Source organism: Cucurbita pepo, chromosome LG06 (genome assembly GCF_002806865.2).
Source record: "Cucurbita pepo subsp. pepo cultivar mu-cu-16 chromosome LG06, ASM280686v2, whole genome shotgun sequence".
Lineage (NCBI taxonomy): Eukaryota > Viridiplantae > Streptophyta > Magnoliopsida > Cucurbitales > Cucurbitaceae > Cucurbita > Cucurbita pepo.
The window spans coordinates 44,469-65,775 of record NC_036643.1 but is presented as its reverse complement, the minus strand read 5'-3'; the positions used below and the strand labels follow the sequence as shown (position 1 = coordinate 65,775).

The window sequence follows — 21,307 nt, the reverse complement described above, 5'->3', positions numbered from 1 at the left end:
CTCTTAATTTCAGATAGACCCTTAAAACTTTAAAACGTTTCAAGTGACGGTAATATTCTTTATAAAAAAAAGTTTTAAAACTTTATTACCGACAATTACTAAAAATTAACGTTCATTAATATTACTTCTAAAATACCACGAGTATTTATTTAGACGTGGTACTAATCGAAAATGTAATTTTTTTATTTTATTAAAAAAGTGGTATTTTTAAAATAAAGTGTTAATTGTTTTCATTTTGTTAAGATTTTTTTTTTTTTAAATGACATTATTATTAATTTAGTCAAAAGAAAATGTAGGTCTCTCGTATTAAAAAATTATTATCCTTTAATTTCATATAAATTAAGAAAAGTAAAGGATGTTATTTCTGGTCACTAAGGCAGCGAGATTAAGAGGGGAATTTTCTCTGTAGAAATGGTTCTCGTTACCTGAATTTTCCTTCATTTTCCTTCATTTTCCTTCCTTTTTCTTGTTCGGTATATTGGCGGCTTCTTTCCTTTTCCCACCTTTCCACTCTCCCTCGATCCAATGCTTCAGACCACAGCTCATCTGTGCGCTCATCTCTCCACTAACACTACAATTTCTGCATAGACCTAGCATCTCCTTACTTGCCTGCGTTTGTTCTCAACTGTTGTGATTGGATTGTCTATGCTCGAGTGGGATCATAGTTTCGTTTCTGCCTACGAGAATTGTCGGAAGGAAGTTTGATCTTCTGTGTTTTTGTGTGTGCTACCGGCGGGATCCAATCCAGGGTGGACTGATATGGATCAGTTCGACGCTTTCTTTCGGAGAGCCGATTTGGATGGTGATGGAAGGATTAGTGGAGCTGAAGCTGTCGCTTTCTTTCAGGGCTCCAATTTGCCTAAAAATGTTCTGGCGCAGGTTCCCTTTTCCGCTCTATACTCCCTCTCTCACTCTTTCTTATTCGGATTTCGCATGGGTTATTTATCTTAGATCAACGGCGTTCATGTACCTGTACTAGGTTGCGAATTCGAAATCCATAAATTGTTATTTTTTCACAGCATTACTTTGTTTCTCGGTTAAAAAAAAATGAGTGTCTTCGCCTCGTGGAAGAGTGCGTTTGTGAATTAGGTGGCTACCAGTATCTTCTAGGAAAGTTCTGGGGTTTAATTTCCTATCTAAAGTTTTTCCTTGAGGTTTTCCTGTTTAATTTTAATTTTTTACCCGTTGAAATCTAATATTTAGATATAATTGTCACATATTCCATCGTTAGACCTGTGATTGAAATTTATGACTTCCCCATGAGATTGAATTGACAGCATTTGTGCACTTCAATTTTCTGATGTGGCCAACGGATGCTGATTTAGTCTGTTTGTACAATACAAGTTTTAAAAGTATTGTATCTGTATTCTGTTTCAGCCACTGGTATATATAGTCTTTATTGAAGCTATTATGTTGAGAGGCTTGTCCTCTTACTTCATCCTCCTCTAATAACTATCTAACGATATATAAGATGATGCCTTTAATTGTTGCCATTGTCTACTGGCACCACTTAATAAGAAATGCTAACATGCTTACAAATCTTTCGTTCTGGAAATTGTTTTGCCAATCTAGGTTATCTTCTTTACTTGCAGATATGGATGCATGCTGATCAGAGAAAAACAGGTTTCCTTGGTCGACTGGAATTTTATAATGCTCTCAGACTCGTAACTGTTGCTCAAAGTAAGCGAGAGCTAACACCTGAAATTGTCAAGGCAGCACTATATGGTCCTGCTGCAGCGAAAATCCCCCCACCAAAGATTGATCTTTCGGCTGTATCTGCCACTCAATCAATTTCAGTGACTGCTGCATCTCCTCCACAGATGAGTATGCCTGCGCCAACGGCACCTCAAAATTTTGGCTTTAGAGGACAAGGGGTTCCAAACGTGGGTGTGAATCCGCAGTATGTTTCAGCCCAGCCAAATCCTTCCATGAGGTTACCCCAAGGCACACCTGGTGGTGTTGCTTCCAACACGCAACTGGTTATTGCTGCTTCTGAATCCTCAGGAGGAGGAAATGTACTGGGTTCAAATCTTTCAAACCCAAATGGTTGGCTCACGCCAGGTGGTGGCCCTGCTGCTGGGCCTAGGGGAGTTAGCCCTTCTGTGCCTTCCCCAGCTACATCGTTATCACCAGCTTTAATGACTTCACAGCCTATGCCTAATAATACAGCACCAGCTGCTACTGGTAACGGATTTGCTTCTAAGTCGGCATTTGGTGCTGACATGTTTTCTGTTACTCCATCTCCACCTAGACCAGAATCTTCTGGACTCAACAATGCAGCCAATAATGGTACTGGTCCACCAGCGATTGTTGCAGGTTCCAGTGTATCCCAGCCTTTAAGTAAGCACAACTCCATGGAGTCATTGCAGAGTGCATTTGTTTCAAGACCAATATCTGATTCACAGTTGCAGCTCTCTCAGACATCATTGGAACCTAGCAAGGAGGTTCGAGCAACCAGTCCATCACCACTTATATCTTCTGGGATCACAACTGGAGCCAGGAACTCTACTTCTGAAAACACACAGCTTACTTGGCCAAAAATGAAACCAACTGATGTTCAGAAGTACACAAAAGTTTTTATGGAAGTAGACACTGACAGAGATGGTAGAATTACCGGTGAGCAGGCACGGAATCTATTTTTAAGTTGGAGATTACCTAGAGGTATAGACTTCCTTTGTTCTTTTAGTTTTTAATTTTTAATTTTTAGATCTAGAATGTAATCTCACATAGTAGATGAAGCAAAAGTTACTTATTTCAAGCAGCAATCAAGCAATTTAGGGAGGTTTCCTGTTTCCTGTTTCTCCTGTTTATGTATCACACAGAAAAAAGGGGAAATTAACATATGTGCTCAATGAATATGTTTAAAGTTATGCTGCAAGTTTAGAGGTTATGGTTGTTTTCACCTTGATATACAAAATGATTTAGCATTGCCTTTTACTCAACGACTCTTTTTATATTGTGCATTTAGATACAATTCGAGTATTTGCAAACATATTTGCTTTCTAACGTAATACCATGAAGATAGTTTTAGCTTAAGAAATTGGCATATACTTTCCTGTAATCCCTATGAAGTTATGCCATGTCCCAATTTCTCCTTGTTTCACTGAAGCTCTTGTAAATTTGCTTTTATGAATATCCTTTTAATTTGTTATAACACTTGATCCATGTTTCATATTCTCAGAGGTCTTGAAGCAGGTGTGGGACTTATCTGATCAAGACAATGACAGCATGCTTTCTCTTAGAGAGTTTTGTTTTGCTTTATATCTCATGGAACGTTACAGGGAAGGTCGACCTCTTCCAGCTGTGCTTCCAAATAATCTTATGTTTGATGAGACTCTGTTGTCCATGACAGGACAATCTAACATTGTCCATCCGAATGCAGCTTGGGGTCCTCGTCCTGGTACTTACCAGAGTTGTTAGTTGTGCTTATTTTCTTTTGCCCTCTTTTTCTCTCATTTTTGTATTTTTATCTAACTTTCCTTCGTTGAAATTAGGATTTGGACAGCAGCAACCTCAGGTCACTGCTCGGTCAATGGCACCAACTGTAGGATTGAGGCCCCCAACAAATGTACTTGCTTCGAAGGTTGATGGTGCTAAACTATCCAATGAGCAGAAATCAAGGGCTTCAGTGTTGCAGGATTCATTTCTGGTCGATTCTGAGAAGGGCCAACAAAATTCGGCTAGTTTAAATGCTCAAGATGCTACAGCAGCATCTGGGAAAATGGTATTTCCTTATATCTATCTGCTAACTTTCATGACCTTTCTTTGGAGAGGACCTAGTTTTTTCTTGTTGTGAATGTGGAATTCCATTACTTGCTTGCTGATGGGTTCTATTTTTTTACTCCTTTTAAAATTTCCCCTTATATCTTGTTAAGTATATACTTTCTTTTCTTGTTTTCCTCGTGAATTCATGGGTAACATGTTTTCACCTGCTATGTAGCATTATTCTCTCTAATGTTTCTTGTTTCATCCTTGATAGGTTGGAGAGACAGCGAATGTTATTTTGGACTCAAAAGAAAAGATTAAATTCTATCGCACGATGATGCAGGAAATTGTAAGTACTCTTTGTTGCTCTTTGCTTTCAGTTTCTTAATAGTATGTGTTCAATACGCAATTCCTAGTATTAGTTTACTTCTACAAATTTACACATTTTTTTTTTCTTTATATTGTGTGCCAATAATGGTTACTCATAGGCTAGAGCAGGTTTAATTGTATAGTAGTCATTAGCTCTGTATGAGTTCACAACTAGATCTAATCACTTAATTTTAAAAGATGTAAGTTTCTGAATAAATTTGATTTAATAAATACTCCCTTTCTAAGCACCTATCTATGACTGACAGTCATGAACCACCCAATCCACTTGACATTCCCATGTTTGGTGCAATGAAAACTACTTTGAGCATGTTGATATGTCATTTCCTTCATTTTTCTTTGCCAGTATTAATTGAATTAAATTGCAGTTCAGGAACGTTGAAGATTTTTATTTATTTTTTTTATTAGAAGAAAATATTGTCCGACCGTATATCCATCGCTGCAGATATTTTAGAAAATTTTGTTTCTTCTGCACTAAATTGGCAAAAAATTGCTAACTGACTTTTGATCCACAAAACTCCGGCTTTGACCTTGAATTTCTGAATTGAGCCAATTGAACCAAGATGAGTCAATGATGCTAGGGAGGCAGCACTCTGACATTCGAAGCAAAATTAATCAGTCTGCCAAGTATATCGTGCGAAAGCGCAATGAAAAGGGAGATGATTCTAATCTTCAATCCAATCTTTGCATAAAATAGGCCAGTTCGGAGGGAGGTTGCATTAGGGATAGGGTGTTTTTTCTGGTTTTATCACTCTAACAAATACTATTTAGATGAAACCTTTCACTTTTTGGGTATTTTAGGACTCCTTAAAAATTTAGTAATGGGCCTGGGAATAATCTCCACATTATTCATGAGGGGACCATATATTGATTTACTGAAAAAACTCCCTGTTTTATCTCATGCTCAAGTTCTGCCATCAGCATCAGAAATGGGTTTTTAACTCCCATCAAAATATCTTTTAGAGCTGTGATGTATAAAAAATACTCCAAGATTTTATCCAAAGAAACGTATATTTAAATACAATAGCCAAAGGGACAATTTATAGGTGTAAAACAACTAGGTTTAACCCCACAGTAAACCAACCAACTTAACCAAACAAACCAAATATCAGTCTCTTTGTTTAAGACAATAACTACAAGCAGCCCCTACATCAAGTTGCCCATTCAACTGCTTCGCTATCATTGAGGATCCTTCTAAATCTAAGGTCCCGGGCATTCTTCCTGGAGTCCACAACACCTGGATGTCTCTTTGTTTTGTGTCAAGAAGTCAATCAGTCTTTTCAAACCTCTATTTCTCTACCATGTTCCAACTTGAATCTGACTCCCTGAACAGAGACAAATTAACAGCATGCTCTGTTAGGCTATGGGCTTCTTTTTATTTTGGAGTTTTAATTGTTGAACCAACCATAGGATCCCACTTGAACATACTCTATACGACCTTCTAATTTGGGCTTGATTCCAATTGATGACTTGATTCAGAGATGGAGACTTATACTCGCATTGAGGGTGCTCAAGTTCTAACTTGGACTTAATAGATCTTTTTTTCTCCTGTTTTCGGGTTTTATTATTGTGCACCCATGTATTTTTTTTCATTTTTTCAATGAAAGCTCGGTTATTCATTTTTTTTTTTTTTTTTTTTAAAAAGAGTGGCTAGANAATTAGCGAGACGAATGAGAGGAAGATCGAGATAAAAACATTAAAACCCCACAAAACAACACGAGAGGGTAACAAAAAGGTCAAAAAACCAAAGGATTAGAAGAAACGTACAGATACAAAACCGTGAGTGTGAGCCCGCGAGAGAGCAGCTGCTAAGGAAGAGCTGGAATCGATAGCAGAGAGAGATTGAGAAGGAAATTGAGGAAAAACATGGAATTGGGAGATGGAGATGGCGCAGTGTTGGTGTGTGGTATGCCCTAGAGGGTTGGAGGGAAGAACGGCAAGCGACCGCGCAAACAAAGAGCCAACACACTCAGACTCTTTGACCTTTCTGCTATCATTATTTTTCTTTTTTTTTCTTTTTTCTTTTTCTTTTTCTTTTTCTTTTTCTTTTAGGATAAATTGCAGGCAGAATCCTTAGGAAAGAAATATGAAGAGAAGTACAAGCAAGTGGCTGAAATAGCATCTAAGTTAACCATTGAAGAAGCAAAATATCGTGATGTTCAAGTAAAAATCCACCTCTTAAAACTGTACTTTGATTTTGTACCTGAATTCATCTGCTTCTTCTCCAACCTTTTTATTGCATCTACTAGAGCTGGCTGGTTAATTGTATCGTGGCTGTCAATATTCAGTGGTTAATCAGAAAGTTTCTTTATCTTGATTCATTATCCTTATCCAGCTATCTCTTTTTATTTTTCTTGGTATACTGGAAGTTGCTAGTATTCATCATTGATACTAATCGTTTAATTGATGAAAAATGAGAATTTGAATGCAGTATATTATTGGTAGTTAATAGAATAGCTGCAGTGGATCACTTACCATATTCATAAACCACTGTTTGTCCTATTTAAAAGTAAATTACAGTTCTCTTTTAAATTATTCTCATTCTTAAAGTAAACAATTAAAAAAACAAGTCAAAGGAGGCCACTTTATTTTGTTTTCAAGTTCCTTTATTTATCAATTCTTGATATAAGGATATTTTTTTACCTCATATTATTTCAAGTTCCTTTATTTATCAATTCTTGATATAAGGATATTCTTGATATAAGGATATTTTGTCTATGTTAGTGTATATGTGATTTTGCGGAAAATAAGGAAGTACATATGATGCATTTAAATGGACTTAATACAAAAAGTTAGCGCATACAATCAATCAATATTATTCATTTATAGGCATGTTAACCGAACTTAATTAAATACACAAATTTCATGAAGTTTGAGTTTACAATATGCAACTTTTTTTTAGGGAGAGTTTATTGGGTGCACGTGCATCTAATCAATGAAAGAAAATCATAAAAGTTTACATTGCTTGATAACCAGAAAAGATGCAGGCTGGGGAAAATGATCATTTTAAGCCACATGGCCATATGCTTACCCTTCAGGAAACAAATCTTGACCTTAGCCGCATTAGAGTTTTATTGTTTCATTTGTGGTTTTACATTCCCCTATTATTTGACATTCTTCCAGGAAAGGAAGACAGAGTTGCATCAAGCAATTATTAATATAGAACAAGGAGGAAGTGCTGATGGTATCCTCCAGGTCTGATTTTTCTAGATAGCTGCGTGCTTCAGTTTGCCAACGGCTATCCTGTGCAGTTGTCCGACACTGATTCTTTTCTGCCTCTTCAGGTCCGAGCTGATCGAATACAATCTGATATTGAGGAGCTCATAAAGGCTTTAACTGAACGTTGTAAGAAACATGGATTTGATGTTAAATCGGCTGCTATAATCGAGCTTCCAGTAGGTATTAGCCTCACATTAGCCTGGGATTTGTACTTTTGCATCTTCTATCTAGATTCCAATATTTCTTTTAATCATATCACTTCCTTTCAAGGATCTTCTCTTTATTATTATTTTTTTTTTTAAAAGTTGTCTACGAAATGTTTGGTACATTTTGTTCCTGTACAGATTGTACATCATTTGTGGCATGATATGATCCGTTCACGTCTGAAGTGACTTGATGTATTTGGTTTCCATTAATGACACTTTTCATGATGGATTTGTTAGGTTGGCAACCTGGAATTCCGGATGATGCAGCTATTTGGGATGAAGAATGGGATAAATTTGAAGATGAAGGTATACAAGTGGTTCTTGACAAGTTATTTGCTTCTCTGCACTTGCAATGTTGCAGTTTTTGGTCTCAATTCATTGCCGGCATACTTTGACTGGTAATTTGATGGAAATACATCATATGTTTTGTTGATATCAGTTAATTAATATACCTTTCAGGATTTTCCAATGATCTTAACTTCGATACAAAAGGTGTTTCTGCCTCAAAACCAAAAATGTCAGAAAGTCAGGGAGAAAAGGGTCTAGCAGATTATAATTCGACTCCTGATTCATCGTCAAATGCCAATGAGAAAACAGGGAACTCCTTGAGTACCATCAATCATGGCCTTGAGAGTGATTCTGTGTATAGTCACAGTGAAGATGAATTAGCTAAAAGTCCATATGGCAGTCCTGCTGCAAAGACATCTCTCGAAAGCCCTTCTCATGAATTTTCAGATGCAGGTTATGAAAAGAGTCCGGAAGCATATAGGTAATAACGAACTCATATTTTTTTATACTTGTAACTTCATGCAGCTCTTCCATTCATTGGTCTTATNTTTTCAAGTTCCTTTATTTATCAATTCTTGATATAAGGATATTTTTTTACCTCATATTATTTCAAGTTCCTTTATTTATCAATTCTTGATATAAGGATATTCTTGATATAAGGATATTTTGTCTATGTTAGTGTATATGTGATTTTGCGGAAAATAAGGAAGTACATATGATGCATTTAAATGGACTTAATACAAAAAGTTAGCGCATACAATCAATCAATATTATTCATTTATAGGCATGTTAACCGAACTTAATTAAATACACAAATTTCATGAAGTTTGAGTTTACAATATGCAACTTTTTTTTAGGGAGAGTTTATTGGGTGCACGTGCATCTAATCAATGAAAGAAAATCATAAAAGTTTACATTGCTTGATAACCAGAAAAGATGCAGGCTGGGGAAAATGATCATTTTAAGCCACATGGCCATATGCTTACCCTTCAGGAAACAAATCTTGACCTTAGCCGCATTAGAGTTTTATTGTTTCATTTGTGGTTTTACATTCCCCTATTATTTGACATTCTTCCAGGAAAGGAAGACAGAGTTGCATCAAGCAATTATTAATATAGAACAAGGAGGAAGTGCTGATGGTATCCTCCAGGTCTGATTTTTCTAGATAGCTGCGTGCTTCAGTTTGCCAACGGCTATCCTGTGCAGTTGTCCGACACTGATTCTTTTCTGCCTCTTCAGGTCCGAGCTGATCGAATACAATCTGATATTGAGGAGCTCATAAAGGCTTTAACTGAACGTTGTAAGAAACATGGATTTGATGTTAAATCGGCTGCTATAATCGAGCTTCCAGTAGGTATTAGCCTCACATTAGCCTGGGATTTGTACTTTTGCATCTTCTATCTAGATTCCAATATTTCTTTTAATCATATCACTTCCTTTCAAGGATCTTCTCTTTATTATTATTTTTTTTTTTAAAAGTTGTCTACGAAATGTTTGGTACATTTTGTTCCTGTACAGATTGTACATCATTTGTGGCATGATATGATCCGTTCACGTCTGAAGTGACTTGATGTATTTGGTTTCCATTAATGACACTTTTCATGATGGATTTGTTAGGTTGGCAACCTGGAATTCCGGATGATGCAGCTATTTGGGATGAAGAATGGGATAAATTTGAAGATGAAGGTATACAAGTGGTTCTTGACAAGTTATTTGCTTCTCTGCACTTGCAATGTTGCAGTTTTTGGTCTCAATTCATTGCCGGCATACTTTGACTGGTAATTTGATGGAAATACATCATATGTTTTGTTGATATCAGTTAATTAATATACCTTTCAGGATTTTCCAATGATCTTAACTTCGATACAAAAGGTGTTTCTGCCTCAAAACCAAAAATGTCAGAAAGTCAGGGAGAAAAGGGTCTAGCAGATTATAATTCGACTCCTGATTCATCGTCAAATGCCAATGAGAAAACAGGGAACTCCTTGAGTACCATCAATCATGGCCTTGAGAGTGATTCTGTGTATAGTCACAGTGAAGATGAATTAGCTAAAAGTCCATATGGCAGTCCTGCTGCAAAGACATCTCTCGAAAGCCCTTCTCATGAATTTTCAGATGCAGGTTATGAAAAGAGTCCGGAAGCATATAGGTAATAACGAACTCATATTTTTTTATACTTGTAACTTCATGCAGCTCTTCCATTCATTGGTCTTATTTATTTTTTGGTTCTATGTTTTTTTTATGGCCTCAGAAGTTTTAATGAGTCCGCTTGGGGCGCATTTGACAATAATGATGATGTGGACTCAGTTTGGGGAATAAAACCAGTTAATACCAAGGTGAGCTTGAAAATTAGATTTTTTATGTTGCCTTTCTGGGTTTGGTAGATCTAGAGTTCTATTTGGGTTTATTATAGAAAACTATTTTTTTCAAAAGAAAAAGATCTCGAGTATAATCATTAAAGATTTTTTCTCTCTTGCATTTGAAAGTACTGTGGATATAGTATTTTTATTTCTGTTTACAGTTTGTTTCATATATTAAAATATTTCACTGATGAACATTATGAAAACTTAAAACATCATTCAACGATTTATAGAGAGAGTCTTCTTTTTTAAGCGTGTAAGAAGGATAAATAGCAAAAATTGTCTCATTGGCTATAATTTTCCAGAGGAGACCTCTTGAAGCTTGAATGCCTAAGTAAAAAAAGAGAGAGAGAGAGAGAGAGAGGGAGACGGAGAGAATAAAATTTGTTCATGAACATGCTCTTGGTCTTTTCATGTTCCCATCTGTTCTCCGAGAATTGCATGCATGCCCTTGTATTTCAATTTAGTAAAAGCAATGATGTGGAACATGGTATGACTTAGAAGTAGTTCAGCTTTTTTTCATTTTAAAAGGTAAATTGTGGTAGAGATATGCCTACTGGTCCTCCCCTTCCAAAATTAAGGGTGCTGTGGGCACCGAAGTATAGCCATGTTAGATCTGTTTTTAGGACTCATTCTGCATCCTGGGTGGTAATTTCTAAGATGATGGGATATTGTTCAAAATAGACAGTTATCTGATAAGTTATGTTGCTGAAGAATTTTAGATGTTTAATCCTGGTAGATGAACTTTCGATCAATAGTTGATTGGTAGATAGTCATTGAAAATAACTCGAGTGTTAATTGTACTTTCCTCCATCTAGTCGGGATGAGATTGCCAGTTTGGCTTTAGAAAATTTATAATGGGGAACGTACTGATTTAATTGTAAAGGTTACATGCAGAAGAGTCATTATGACGGATGCTTTTAACCTGCCGAGTGTCTGGGTTGCTGATTTTACACGTAGTTCTGTTATTGCTCAATTTGAGATCATGGTTGTCCATGATGTTCTCTCCAATTCCAGTGTCAAGTTGATTGCATATGGGATTTCAGCCATGCCACAAAACACTTACTTCTCTCTTTTTATTTGATGCGATCACACAGGAGCCAGACTCTGAAAAGCACAGAGATTTCTTTGGAAACAGTGATTTTGATACTAGCTCCGTCAAAACAGGATCCCCGAATGCAGATAGCTTCTTTCAGAGAAAAAGCCCATTTTTTGATGATTCTGTCCCTCCCACTCCCCTCTCTAGATTCGGCAACTCTTCCCCTCGTTACAGCGATGTGGGGGATCACTTCTTTGACCATTCCTCCAGGTTTGATTCTTTCAGCATGCAGGATGGCAGCTTTTCTCCGCAACGTGAGAAGTTCACGAGGTTCGATTCAATAAGCAGTTCTCGAGATTTTGGCCACAATCAAGAGAAGTTCTCAAGGTTTGATTCTATGAGTAGTAGCATGGACTTCGGCCAGAGTAACCAGAGGCACGCCAGGTTTGACTCCATTGACAGCTCCAGAGATTTTGGCCACGGCCATGGCGCCTTCTCTTTTGATGATACAGATCCATTTGGTACCTCTGGCCCGTTTAAAGTCTCATCAGAGAGTCAAAGTCCGAAGAAAAGCTCCGACAATTGGAGAGCTTTTTAAGCATCAGAGATCCTGTTTGAGTTTACATTTGAATCGATTCTCTTGTTTTCCCCCACTTTGACTTGTTCATTATAATTAGCCGTGTGCCATTTTATCTGCTTTTATGGCTTGGAAGAACATGAGCTGGATGGTCATATTTTTGTATGTTGTGGTGGTGGTTTATGTATTTATTTCAGACATTGTCTATGTTGATGACATGCTTTGAAAAAGAAAACACGCTTCTCTTGGTTCTCTTTTGGGGGCAAGTTAGATGCAAGATCGCGCATGCATTTGCACGCCCACAATATGTTGCCTCGAATAGATGATACTTAAGAAAGGCAGATTGATGAGTTATTCTAGCTGTTGTAAACAGAAGCCAAATTGGCGAAATATTCCTTGCATTTGTTATGAAAGACAATATTTTGAAGATGTAACCAGCAAAGCAACTCTGAAATTCTTTCAAATCCATTTCTGCTCCCAACTCTAAAGAACAAATTGAGTTAAGGATAGCTTATATCCATTATTTCGTCTATTCGTCTTCAAGGTGAATCCTATTATCCAATCGCTCTGATACCTTCTCAATTACGACCATGTCAGAAGCACAACAACCGTGTCAATTTGTTTTGTAAAAAAGTGAAATATAAATAACCATCGCCTGCCTCAGGTAGAGATCAATACAATGGCATGGTGCACCAAAAATGTAAATTTGCGTTAGAATTAGAGTTTGGATGACGTAGAGATCGATGACCATCGCCTGAAAAGTTGGGGATAATTGCAATACTTCTATCGATGGGCCATTATCCGAGTCCCATTATGGGCACTATTTGGACCTCAATGGGCTGAAGGCCTGTAAGTGGAAGACTGCAATTTAGACTCGGGCCTGTACTTCTTGAGTCAAGCCCATAGATTCGTCAAGGAGACCGCCATTTTCTTGCTTCGTTTTGTTGTCATTTCAGATTAGCAAATGTTTGGAGAAGCTCTGGAGGAGATCGGAGAGAGGTGAAAATCAGGACTTGGATCGGACCAAGCGTAAACGACGATGAAATCCAACGCGTGGGTTCTATTGTTAATGGTGATCTACTTCGGTGTTGTCAATTGCATTGATGACAAATGCGCCGCTTGCAATGCCGTTGCCGTAAGTTCTTGTTCTTAACAATTCTCTGTTCCCCTTTGGATTATTTTTGTTGTTGTCTTTTTTCTTTTTTGTTTGGTCTCCGAATCGGGAAAGTCCTTCATCGTTTTGCATATTTTTATGTGGCGCGTGCCTGAATCTGATCACTGTCTTTTACTGTTTTTGGATTGGTTTTTACTTTCTAGTCATCCTTCTCTGTTGCATTGTCTTATAGTTTGGTTTCAACTTAGTTGTATGTGTTCCTTTTCTTTGGTGGATAACTTCATTTTCTTATTGGATGTTTAAGTAATTTCTCTTGCTAATGCTGAATTGGTCGTAATCCCGCTTAGCATCGCTAATGCTAACTAGTAGATATACGAAAGGGGACCTAACTTCCGTAATTATTGTTCGCAGGAAGAGATAGAACGTGGACTTTCCAATGTAAGGCGATGTTCCTTTCTATAGAAAAATTCAACCACAGTTTTAGACGGTTTCTAAGTGTTATAGTGGGGCTCCAATAACCAAAAAGTAATTACATGTTTAACTAGGAAAAACCGAGGAATCATTTAGATATGAGACATCGGTTGGATTCTAAAGGTCAGCGTAAGGGGAAGGTGATTGACTACAGGTAAAACACCAACCTCCCGATTTTCAGGCTGCTCTTTTTCCCTTGGCGCGTTTAGAACATTTCTTATTAATATGTAACAAAATGCAGTGGTGATAATGGATTGATGAACTGTTTAAATAGTTCAGTAGTAATATATGTTGGGCCGACATCTATGGGGGGAAGAGTAGCTTGTAGAAAGGCCGGTAAATGAAGAAGGTGATATCGATACTGTTAAAATTCCAAATAGTCGCGCAGTATCAATTACGCAGAACAGAGACTGTTATTAATATGAAGCAAAATTTTCTTGTACAATTTCATTACCGGATAAAGAGTCGCAATAGTTCTGATTTTAATTGCTTGAATTATTTTGAAGTCTTACTTTATTGTTGAGATACAGACGTATAGTTCAATTTATGATTTTAATGTGGTAAATATTAAAGAACTCTTTACGTGTTAAAGGTTATTAAAACTGATTATTCTTAGTTACAGTTTTCATATTTGTAAATTGTAAGCTTAAATTTCTGCAGGGTCAGTGAGCTAAGAGTTGTTGAACTCCTGGACGGGCTTTGTGAAAAGATGCAAGATTACACTATCGAGAAGGTACTTCTCTTTGAAATTAACTATTTGATCTTAGTTGGATTGGACTCTAGAAGATTGGTTAATTTCTGACAGTCGGGGGGCTTATTTTGTGAGATAATTGTTTCATCTGTTCTTGGTGCAGACAGATTCAACTGGAAAACAGTGGATCAAAGTGGATGACTGGGACAACTTGACAAGTTTGTGGCAAATTTGAGCTTCTATTTTTCAATGAGTTCCTACTCAATAAACCTATGTTTCTTTTGTTTTTGTTTTTGTTGTTTGTTTATTTGTTTATTTGTTACTTTTGTTATTGTTGTTGTTGTGTGTGTGTGTTTTGGCTACTGAAATTGACACTTGAAACTTTTACGCCAGTTGTTGAATGTTTGATAGCTAACTATCGTGCACTTGATGCATAACAAGAATCACAAGTGGCCTGGACTGAATTTATTTAGATCTTGGTCATGCTCCAAATTCACTTTCTTGTAGATGACTGATATTTATAGCTTGCTGCGTTTGCATATGAAATTATTTTTGCTTGTTTGTTATAATGCAAACATTTATTTGCTTTCATTGTAACAGATAAACAAGAAGCTCGGGCTTATTCAAAAGATATATCAACTTATTGTGGGAGGTGAGACTGTATTTTGTGATGATTATTCAGCGATTATAATTAAGCTGGTTCATTTAGATTTATGATTTTCCCAATCTAATGTTGTTGTTTATTATCGAAACAGATTATTAGAGGAAACAGAAGATGATGTAAGTTGACATGTTTGCCTATGAATAATTTCTTTTTCTTTTATTTCTTTTTCCCCTCTCAACAGATCTAAGCAATTTCTTGATATTGATGAACCTGCAGTTGGCAGAGTTGATTAAGAAAGGATCTGTCAGACCAGGTGCTGTTAGCAAAGTACTATGCCATGATTTGAGCAGGCATTGCAGCAAGGCGAGGTAACTCTTAATTTGCTGTTCGTGAACCTCTGAAAAGTGCTTTTATATCAATTTCAAGTGTTAATTTGACTATGAAGTTGATCTTGTGATGAAAATGTTCATTCTGCACTGATTATAGAATTAGTTATTGTAGTACTTAACTGCTCCATCAAAATAGTTCTCTTAGGTCTATTGGATAATGAATTTGTTTTTAGTTCTGTTTTTTAAATTTATGTTTGTTCCCTCTTAATTTCAATACTATGGTTTTCACATTTCTTAAAAGAAATATTTGAATTCTAAGGCCTAGCTTGGTTTGTTCCCTTTCTAGTTTTCAAGACCTAGCTTGGTTTTTGAAAACGATGGTAGAAAGTGGATAACAAAATAAATGAACTAATAGGTGAAAGTGAGTTTATAAGCTTAGTGTTCAAAAAACCTAAAACTAAATGTTTATCAAAGGGGGCTTTAACTACCTCTTTCGATTATTGATTTCAAAATAAGTATTGGTGGATTTAGACAGCAGAACAAGCGTTATTTTTAGAACATCTAAAATAATAATATTTAACCTAAAGTACTTTTTATATAACAGTGACCTATGAATTTAACCTACCTCAGTGTCTAGATGGCGGTTCCTATTTGTGATAGAGACGAAAACCATAGCCACTGTTTTAGATTACGTTTCCCTTTTCGTCATTTGACCATTTTGGCAGATTTGTGAAATCTTATAGTTTCAATACGTAATAAACAGTTGCCACCTTGTTTGTGTAAAGCAGTGTTCAGCTGAATGACGATGATGAGGAAGCAGATGGGGAGCTATGAAAAGATAGGTTTGAGAGAGGAGCTATAAACCATGCAACAGTTAGCTTGTTTTCAAATCAGGAGATATGTGCTACACGCTTATTTTCTTGTATGACAGTTAAAACTTTGATTGCACTTTCAATTTTTAATTTTGATAGAAGACTCAGAGGATGGGGTGATGCTGACTTAAAAGCTTCAGATTGATGTTTTGTGTAGTAAAGCTTAGGGACTCGAGGTAGGCTTCATTAAGCTAAACGATCCGAAAGTAAAACTAACCATTTATAATAAAGGCATAACCTCGTAATTCACATGCCAGCCATTTGTGTACTGTTGATGGGATTGTCTGCATGTTTTTCATACTCTGAAAGATTAGGTGAAAAATGACGATCTGGCGACTTAGTTATTCAAGTGCTCTTTGCTCAGAATTCATAAGCTAGATGCTTGAAATTATGTGATGACGCAGTCCAGTCCTTCGGCATGACATTTCTCTTTATGATTACCAGGAAATAATGCTTATGAAGGGTGATATAATGACCAACCTAATGCGTCCGAAGAAATTCTCTTTTTTAAATTTTTTTTTTTTTTTTTTCCCCTCTGATTCGTTATCTTGTCTGGTGTGGTAATGCACACACATCGCCCACATTTGATATTTCATATGTCTGGTCTGTGCTCAAGTCAGTTGTTGCGCGCGATGTTCCTAAAAGAGAATTTCTATTTTTGCAATACTAAAGTGGAGATGAAAATGTTTGTTATTATTAGCAATAAATTCGCATTATTATTATGGTTTTATTGTTATTCATTGTGGAATCAGCAATATAAGATTATTGTGTACATGTACCTTTCTAGATGGTCCCTTTTGTCAATTGCTCTTGCCTCTTAGGGTAAAAAAGTTATGATATATCAGCTTGCTTGTACATTAAATAGCAGTTTTTTTAAGCCCAAAAAATTTAAAGACACTTGAAGCAAGGAACAAAAGTAGCTCTTACAAAGATAGTCAAAAGAAGATTCTGGTTGCACCCAATTGATGCCTCCGAAAATTCTCACCAGCTTCATAGAAACGCAGAGATAAGAAAACAAATGAATATTAGGGTTACCAACTGTTACAACATTGATCTGTACACGCATAGAGTTCGAAAACACATTACAACGAAAGGAACAGAAAAACAAGGGGGAAGAAAAAAAGAATCTGATATGACTCTTTATTTTCGTCGTTAAAGCATATGAGCATCCAATGCCAAATAGATAAGGGGCATAGGCAGCTCTGGTGGAGAAACCGTAGCCCAGTCTGCTAAACCAATGTTATATATACACCAACTCTCACATCTCTTTCCCTTTAAAATCATGAATTGCAGTCCAGTACACCTTTCAACAAATTCAGCCCTTCTAATGATATGCTTCTCCTTACTCGAGTTGGAGGTATTTCTATCCGAGGGGGCGGATCAGTGGAAAAACAGACCACAATAACAGTTAAATTATCGCACGTATTGCGCTTTAGCGCCTCCCTTACCAGCTCTCTTGAACATCTTTCTGGATCGTTGTGTAGCATTAGCTCTTTCCTTGCCATTGTAATAGCATACTGACTGCTCATAACATCCCAAAGCCCATCGCACCCCATTATTAGAAATTCATCTTCCTCCGTCAGATTCAATTCCTGCAGCTCTGGCTCGGCACTCAGTGGGCTAGCAGACCCCTTGGCACCTTTCATGTGCCAATCTCCTATAGCACGCGCAACAGATAACTGGCCATTGAGATAGCCATCATATATCACCCCACCAAGCTTCTCAATTCTGAGTTTTTCAGATGCACAGTTGGGCTTGTGATCCTTCGACACCTCAATAGCCTTGCCCCTCCTACCCAGAACAGCACGACAATCCCCAGCATTCGCAATAATCATTGTTCTGTAGTGAAGAAAATTAGAAGTCAGAAATGATTGGACAATGATTCTGAATACAACATACTGAAAATGTAAATTAACATTGACACATTTCTCAGGATAACTGGTCAGATAAGCATTCAGTGTATGAAGAACGAATGTTAGACCAAGAAACTTGCACTATATTTGAATGATTCACTGACAAAATGAAGTGGGCTAATCAAAACAAGTGGCTACGCATATCAATGCTCCTGCTTGCAAATATTAATCTAGCATGCGAACTAACGCTTGTTACAAATTGTAGACATACGATTTTTCAACAATTATGGATGTAGAGACGTGGGGCACTTAATCATCATATTCATAACCTCACGGGCTTAGAGAAATCCTGAGAAATAACCCCTTAAATACTTTTCCACTAGTTTGTAGACTCAAAAACACATAATTTATGTAATTTATTGCTAGAATTCTGAATCCCAAGAAAACTTTCTGATAAACTTTGTACACACACACGACTCCAAAAATAATTTGAGATCTGTACCTTCCAAAAATGAAAGCAGTTAGGGCAGTAGTGCCAGAGGAGATATCCAGAGAACTAGCATCAGCAAAAGCATAATCAGCTTTCAAAAAGGCACTCTTAATTGCCTTCTCTACACTAATTGGAAAACAGGAGTCCTCCACAATGAATCTGAGGATGTTCTTTCTAACAAAAGCAGCGGCATCTGTACCCCCATGGCCATCAAATACCTGCAACACAATAATTCCACCAAATACAACGTTAAAGAGAATATCCAAGAGAATCACTTTCTGATACAGAGAAGCTAATTAACGAAGTGGCCAATAACCCTGTTCACATTAGATTTATGAGAATACTGCCAGAAATGCAAAGGGAAGAAATTGGAAAGGATTTTATGGAAACCGAGAGAAAAATGAAAAATATGGTGGTGACTAAGACAAATGTCGCATTACAAAACCAGGAAAATATGGTGATTATTGGTAACTAAATGTCACTTGTGATAGAGAGACTATTATTCTGGTGCATTGAGCACGTGATGTAGAAAAAATCAATTTGCCAACTCAGGCCAACCGCAGCAAACAGAACCACAATTATGTGTGCCTGCGCCTATCTGTCCTGTGGAACCAATGCAAACTTTTTAAATCTTTGATTCAGCCACTGTGTTTTAACAATATCATCTTCTAAAGAGGGTGAGTTTACCACTACTAACAGAATTATTGGAAGCCAACATTTAAATCTTTCTAAAAGAATCACATGGATGGAATGTAAGAGGCAGTTGAATGAAGGTGAAAAGTGATACTCCTACAACGTTACAGTGATACTCACACCATAGAACGCTCCAGGAGAAGTGAAATCTGCACAAGCATGGATATGTTCAACAAGATCATCTATGCATATGTGTTCGTCTTCCATGTACTGCTTAGGTCCTTTTTCTGAACAGCTACCCGATCTCAAGACAGGTAAGAATCCTGTTTTCCCATCAGGCGACTTATTCCCAAGAGTTTCTGCATCCAAGCTCTGGAGAGTTTATGGGCACATAATTAGATGCTTCATAGCTTTCCCAAAATTAACAACAAAAATAAATGAATAAAAAGTTATAATTACACTAGAAACTAAAAATAGATACAAGACCAGTAGAAGTACTGATCACAATAGAACAAGAACTACCAAGTACAGATATTTCTGAAAAAACAAGCTAGGCCACCCCAACCTCTGCCCTCCTATAATTGCAACTAGACGCAGGTAATAGACCAATAAAGTGCTAGAATAGAGGTCTGATGGGAACACAAAAAGTCTTTCAGACTTCAAGCTGTCCTGAAAGCAATATGTCAATGATGCATGTTTTGAATAACAGTCATGCTACTAGTATTAAAAGGAAAAGGAAGCAACCAGAACTTAATGCCCGTAACGTCATTGAGGCAGACTTATATATACACTATACTATATCTCAACGGACAACCATCAAACCATCCCATGAAATTGGAAGGACGTTATACAAGATAATATTAAAAAAGCAGTAATCTGCATCTCCAAAAAATCTAAAATGTAAAAAAAATGATTTTACTCACCAAGTCAGCTTGACCAAGGAGCTTTATGGAGCTCACACTATGCCGCATTACTGAGAGGTGTCGGGGAGGCTTCCCACTGGTCATCTGTTTCAAACTATTAAAGCTATCAGAACTTTCGTCATCTGTGGCTGATACATTGTCCTTATTGTATCCGCCGCCTTCCAGTAGGGTGAAGGGAGGTGAAAAATCTAAACCCGTGGCCATATTTCTGCCAAAGACATAAATTTATCTATGAAGTCCGATTTTGACCCTTATCCCAGAAGAACTACAAACAGCGCCCTTGTGAAGAATCAATTCCTAGATATCAACAAATTTAAAGCTCGGAAAATAGCCTCTGCTGACCAATCAAAAGTATTCAATAATTGCAAGTTCTAGCGGTGTCGGCCAGGGTATGGGGCAGAGATAAACCAATAAGTCGAAGAAAATCACTCCACCTCAACTTCAACAAATTAATAGAAAGTCGCAGACTCAAATCCAAATCTTCAATACACGATAACTGGAAATCAGCAACACAAAGATACCCAGATCAAACTGCAGATCGAACTATGAAATACGGAGAAGAAAGCCAGTAAACAAGCGCAAAATTTGGCGACCTTCACTTGCGTCTGATGGGAAATATCGGATCTACTAAGCCAATTATTAAAATGGTGTGGAATAAGTAAAACCCGGGAAAATTGCTGGACGAAATCACAATCCTCCAAAAGCTGTCGAATAAAGGAAAGTGGAAAACTGGCTTTATATGTATTACTTAAATCGACAGAAGCTTTATGAGGCCACAAAGCAAACCAAGCCGCATAACTTATCAAAATGCCCCAGAAGTCTCATAGAGATGCGAGCAAAAAAGAAACGAAATAGATAAATTTCCAGAAGAATCCGTTAGAAAAGTAGGAGATTTCTCACGAGGAGGAGCGTGATTGAGAAGCTTTGAGTATTGTGTTGGTGGTCGGAAAATAGAAGAGAACCGAAACCCTAAAGAGGAGAAAATGTGAGGAAGACGAGCAGAATCTTTGAGGAGGCTTTTGGAGCGAAGAAAATGAATGTGAAAGGGAGAAAAAAGAGGGAACTAACTTGTATGTATTTGGTTGGCGACCGGCGATTCCAGGTTATCCGGTGGATCTCGTAGCTGTCAGTTGGGTGCGCGAATAACGACACGTGATCAGTTATTATTGGTTGGTTTTGTGGGTGACCCATGACCTTGGGTGAAATTTGTGGATCGGTGCCGCCAGACCACCCAGCCGTTGGATCTCATAGCTAGCAAACGGACGGTCCAGCGCTATCCCGCTGTCTTGTCGTTTAGGAGTCTAAAGCGCTTCCGTGGGTCCGTTGACGGCCACCAAAGACCCTAGATCCTCGTCTCTACACGTGGCACTCTCCCATTGGAGGAAACTAGATGTTGCGGCTAAGATAGAAAGTGATTCCCCTCCGCTTTTCGGCGATCCCGTTTCGCCTCATCCCGAGGTGGGCTGGGCTCTTCGAAAGCCCAGTCTTTAAATGGAGGCCCAGGCCCAAATTAGTTGGTAACATAATATATATTTTCTTTTTAAAT

At 37.3% G+C, this 21,307-nt stretch overlaps 3 protein-coding genes across 3 annotated transcripts; 2 read left to right on the top strand and 1 right to left on the bottom strand.

The window, feature by feature from the left end:
- Positions 1-379: 379 nt before the first annotated feature.
- On the top strand, positions 380-12,035 carry LOC111797362. The gene is made up of 17 exons (XM_023680351.1): positions 380-879; positions 1,593-2,661; positions 3,182-3,400; positions 3,495-3,724; positions 3,980-4,054; positions 6,145-6,255; positions 7,216-7,287; positions 7,377-7,491; positions 7,755-7,823; positions 7,977-8,286; positions 8,485-8,491; positions 8,716-8,955; positions 9,045-9,159; positions 9,423-9,491; positions 9,645-9,954; positions 10,057-10,141; positions 11,263-12,035. Exons 1-17 carry the CDS (start codon positions 760-762, stop codon positions 11,800-11,802), a joined length of 3,756 nt encoding a protein of 1,251 aa, XP_023536119.1. The 5' UTR covers positions 380-759; the 3' UTR covers positions 11,803-12,035.
- Positions 12,036-12,718: 683 nt separating this feature from the next.
- LOC111797118 (protein canopy-1-like) lies at positions 12,719-16,118 on the top strand. Its single transcript, XM_023680023.1, has 9 exons — positions 12,719-12,916; positions 13,307-13,333; positions 13,441-13,520; positions 14,027-14,099; positions 14,221-14,275; positions 14,658-14,709; positions 14,813-14,837; positions 14,938-15,029; positions 15,779-16,118. Exons 1-9 carry the CDS (start codon positions 12,821-12,823, stop codon positions 15,822-15,824), a joined length of 546 nt encoding a protein of 181 aa, XP_023535791.1. The 5' UTR covers positions 12,719-12,820; the 3' UTR covers positions 15,825-16,118.
- A 706-nt stretch (positions 16,119-16,824) lies between these two features.
- Positions 16,825-20,813, bottom strand: LOC111797117 (probable protein phosphatase 2C 27). The gene is made up of 4 exons (XM_023680022.1): positions 19,762-20,813; positions 19,019-19,210; positions 18,218-18,423; positions 16,825-17,701 (listed from the first exon to the last, which is right to left on the bottom strand). Exons 1-4 carry the CDS (start codon positions 19,963-19,965, stop codon positions 17,143-17,145), a joined length of 1,161 nt encoding a protein of 386 aa, XP_023535790.1. The 5' UTR covers positions 19,966-20,813; the 3' UTR covers positions 16,825-17,142.
- Positions 20,814-21,307: the final 494 nt, after the last annotated feature.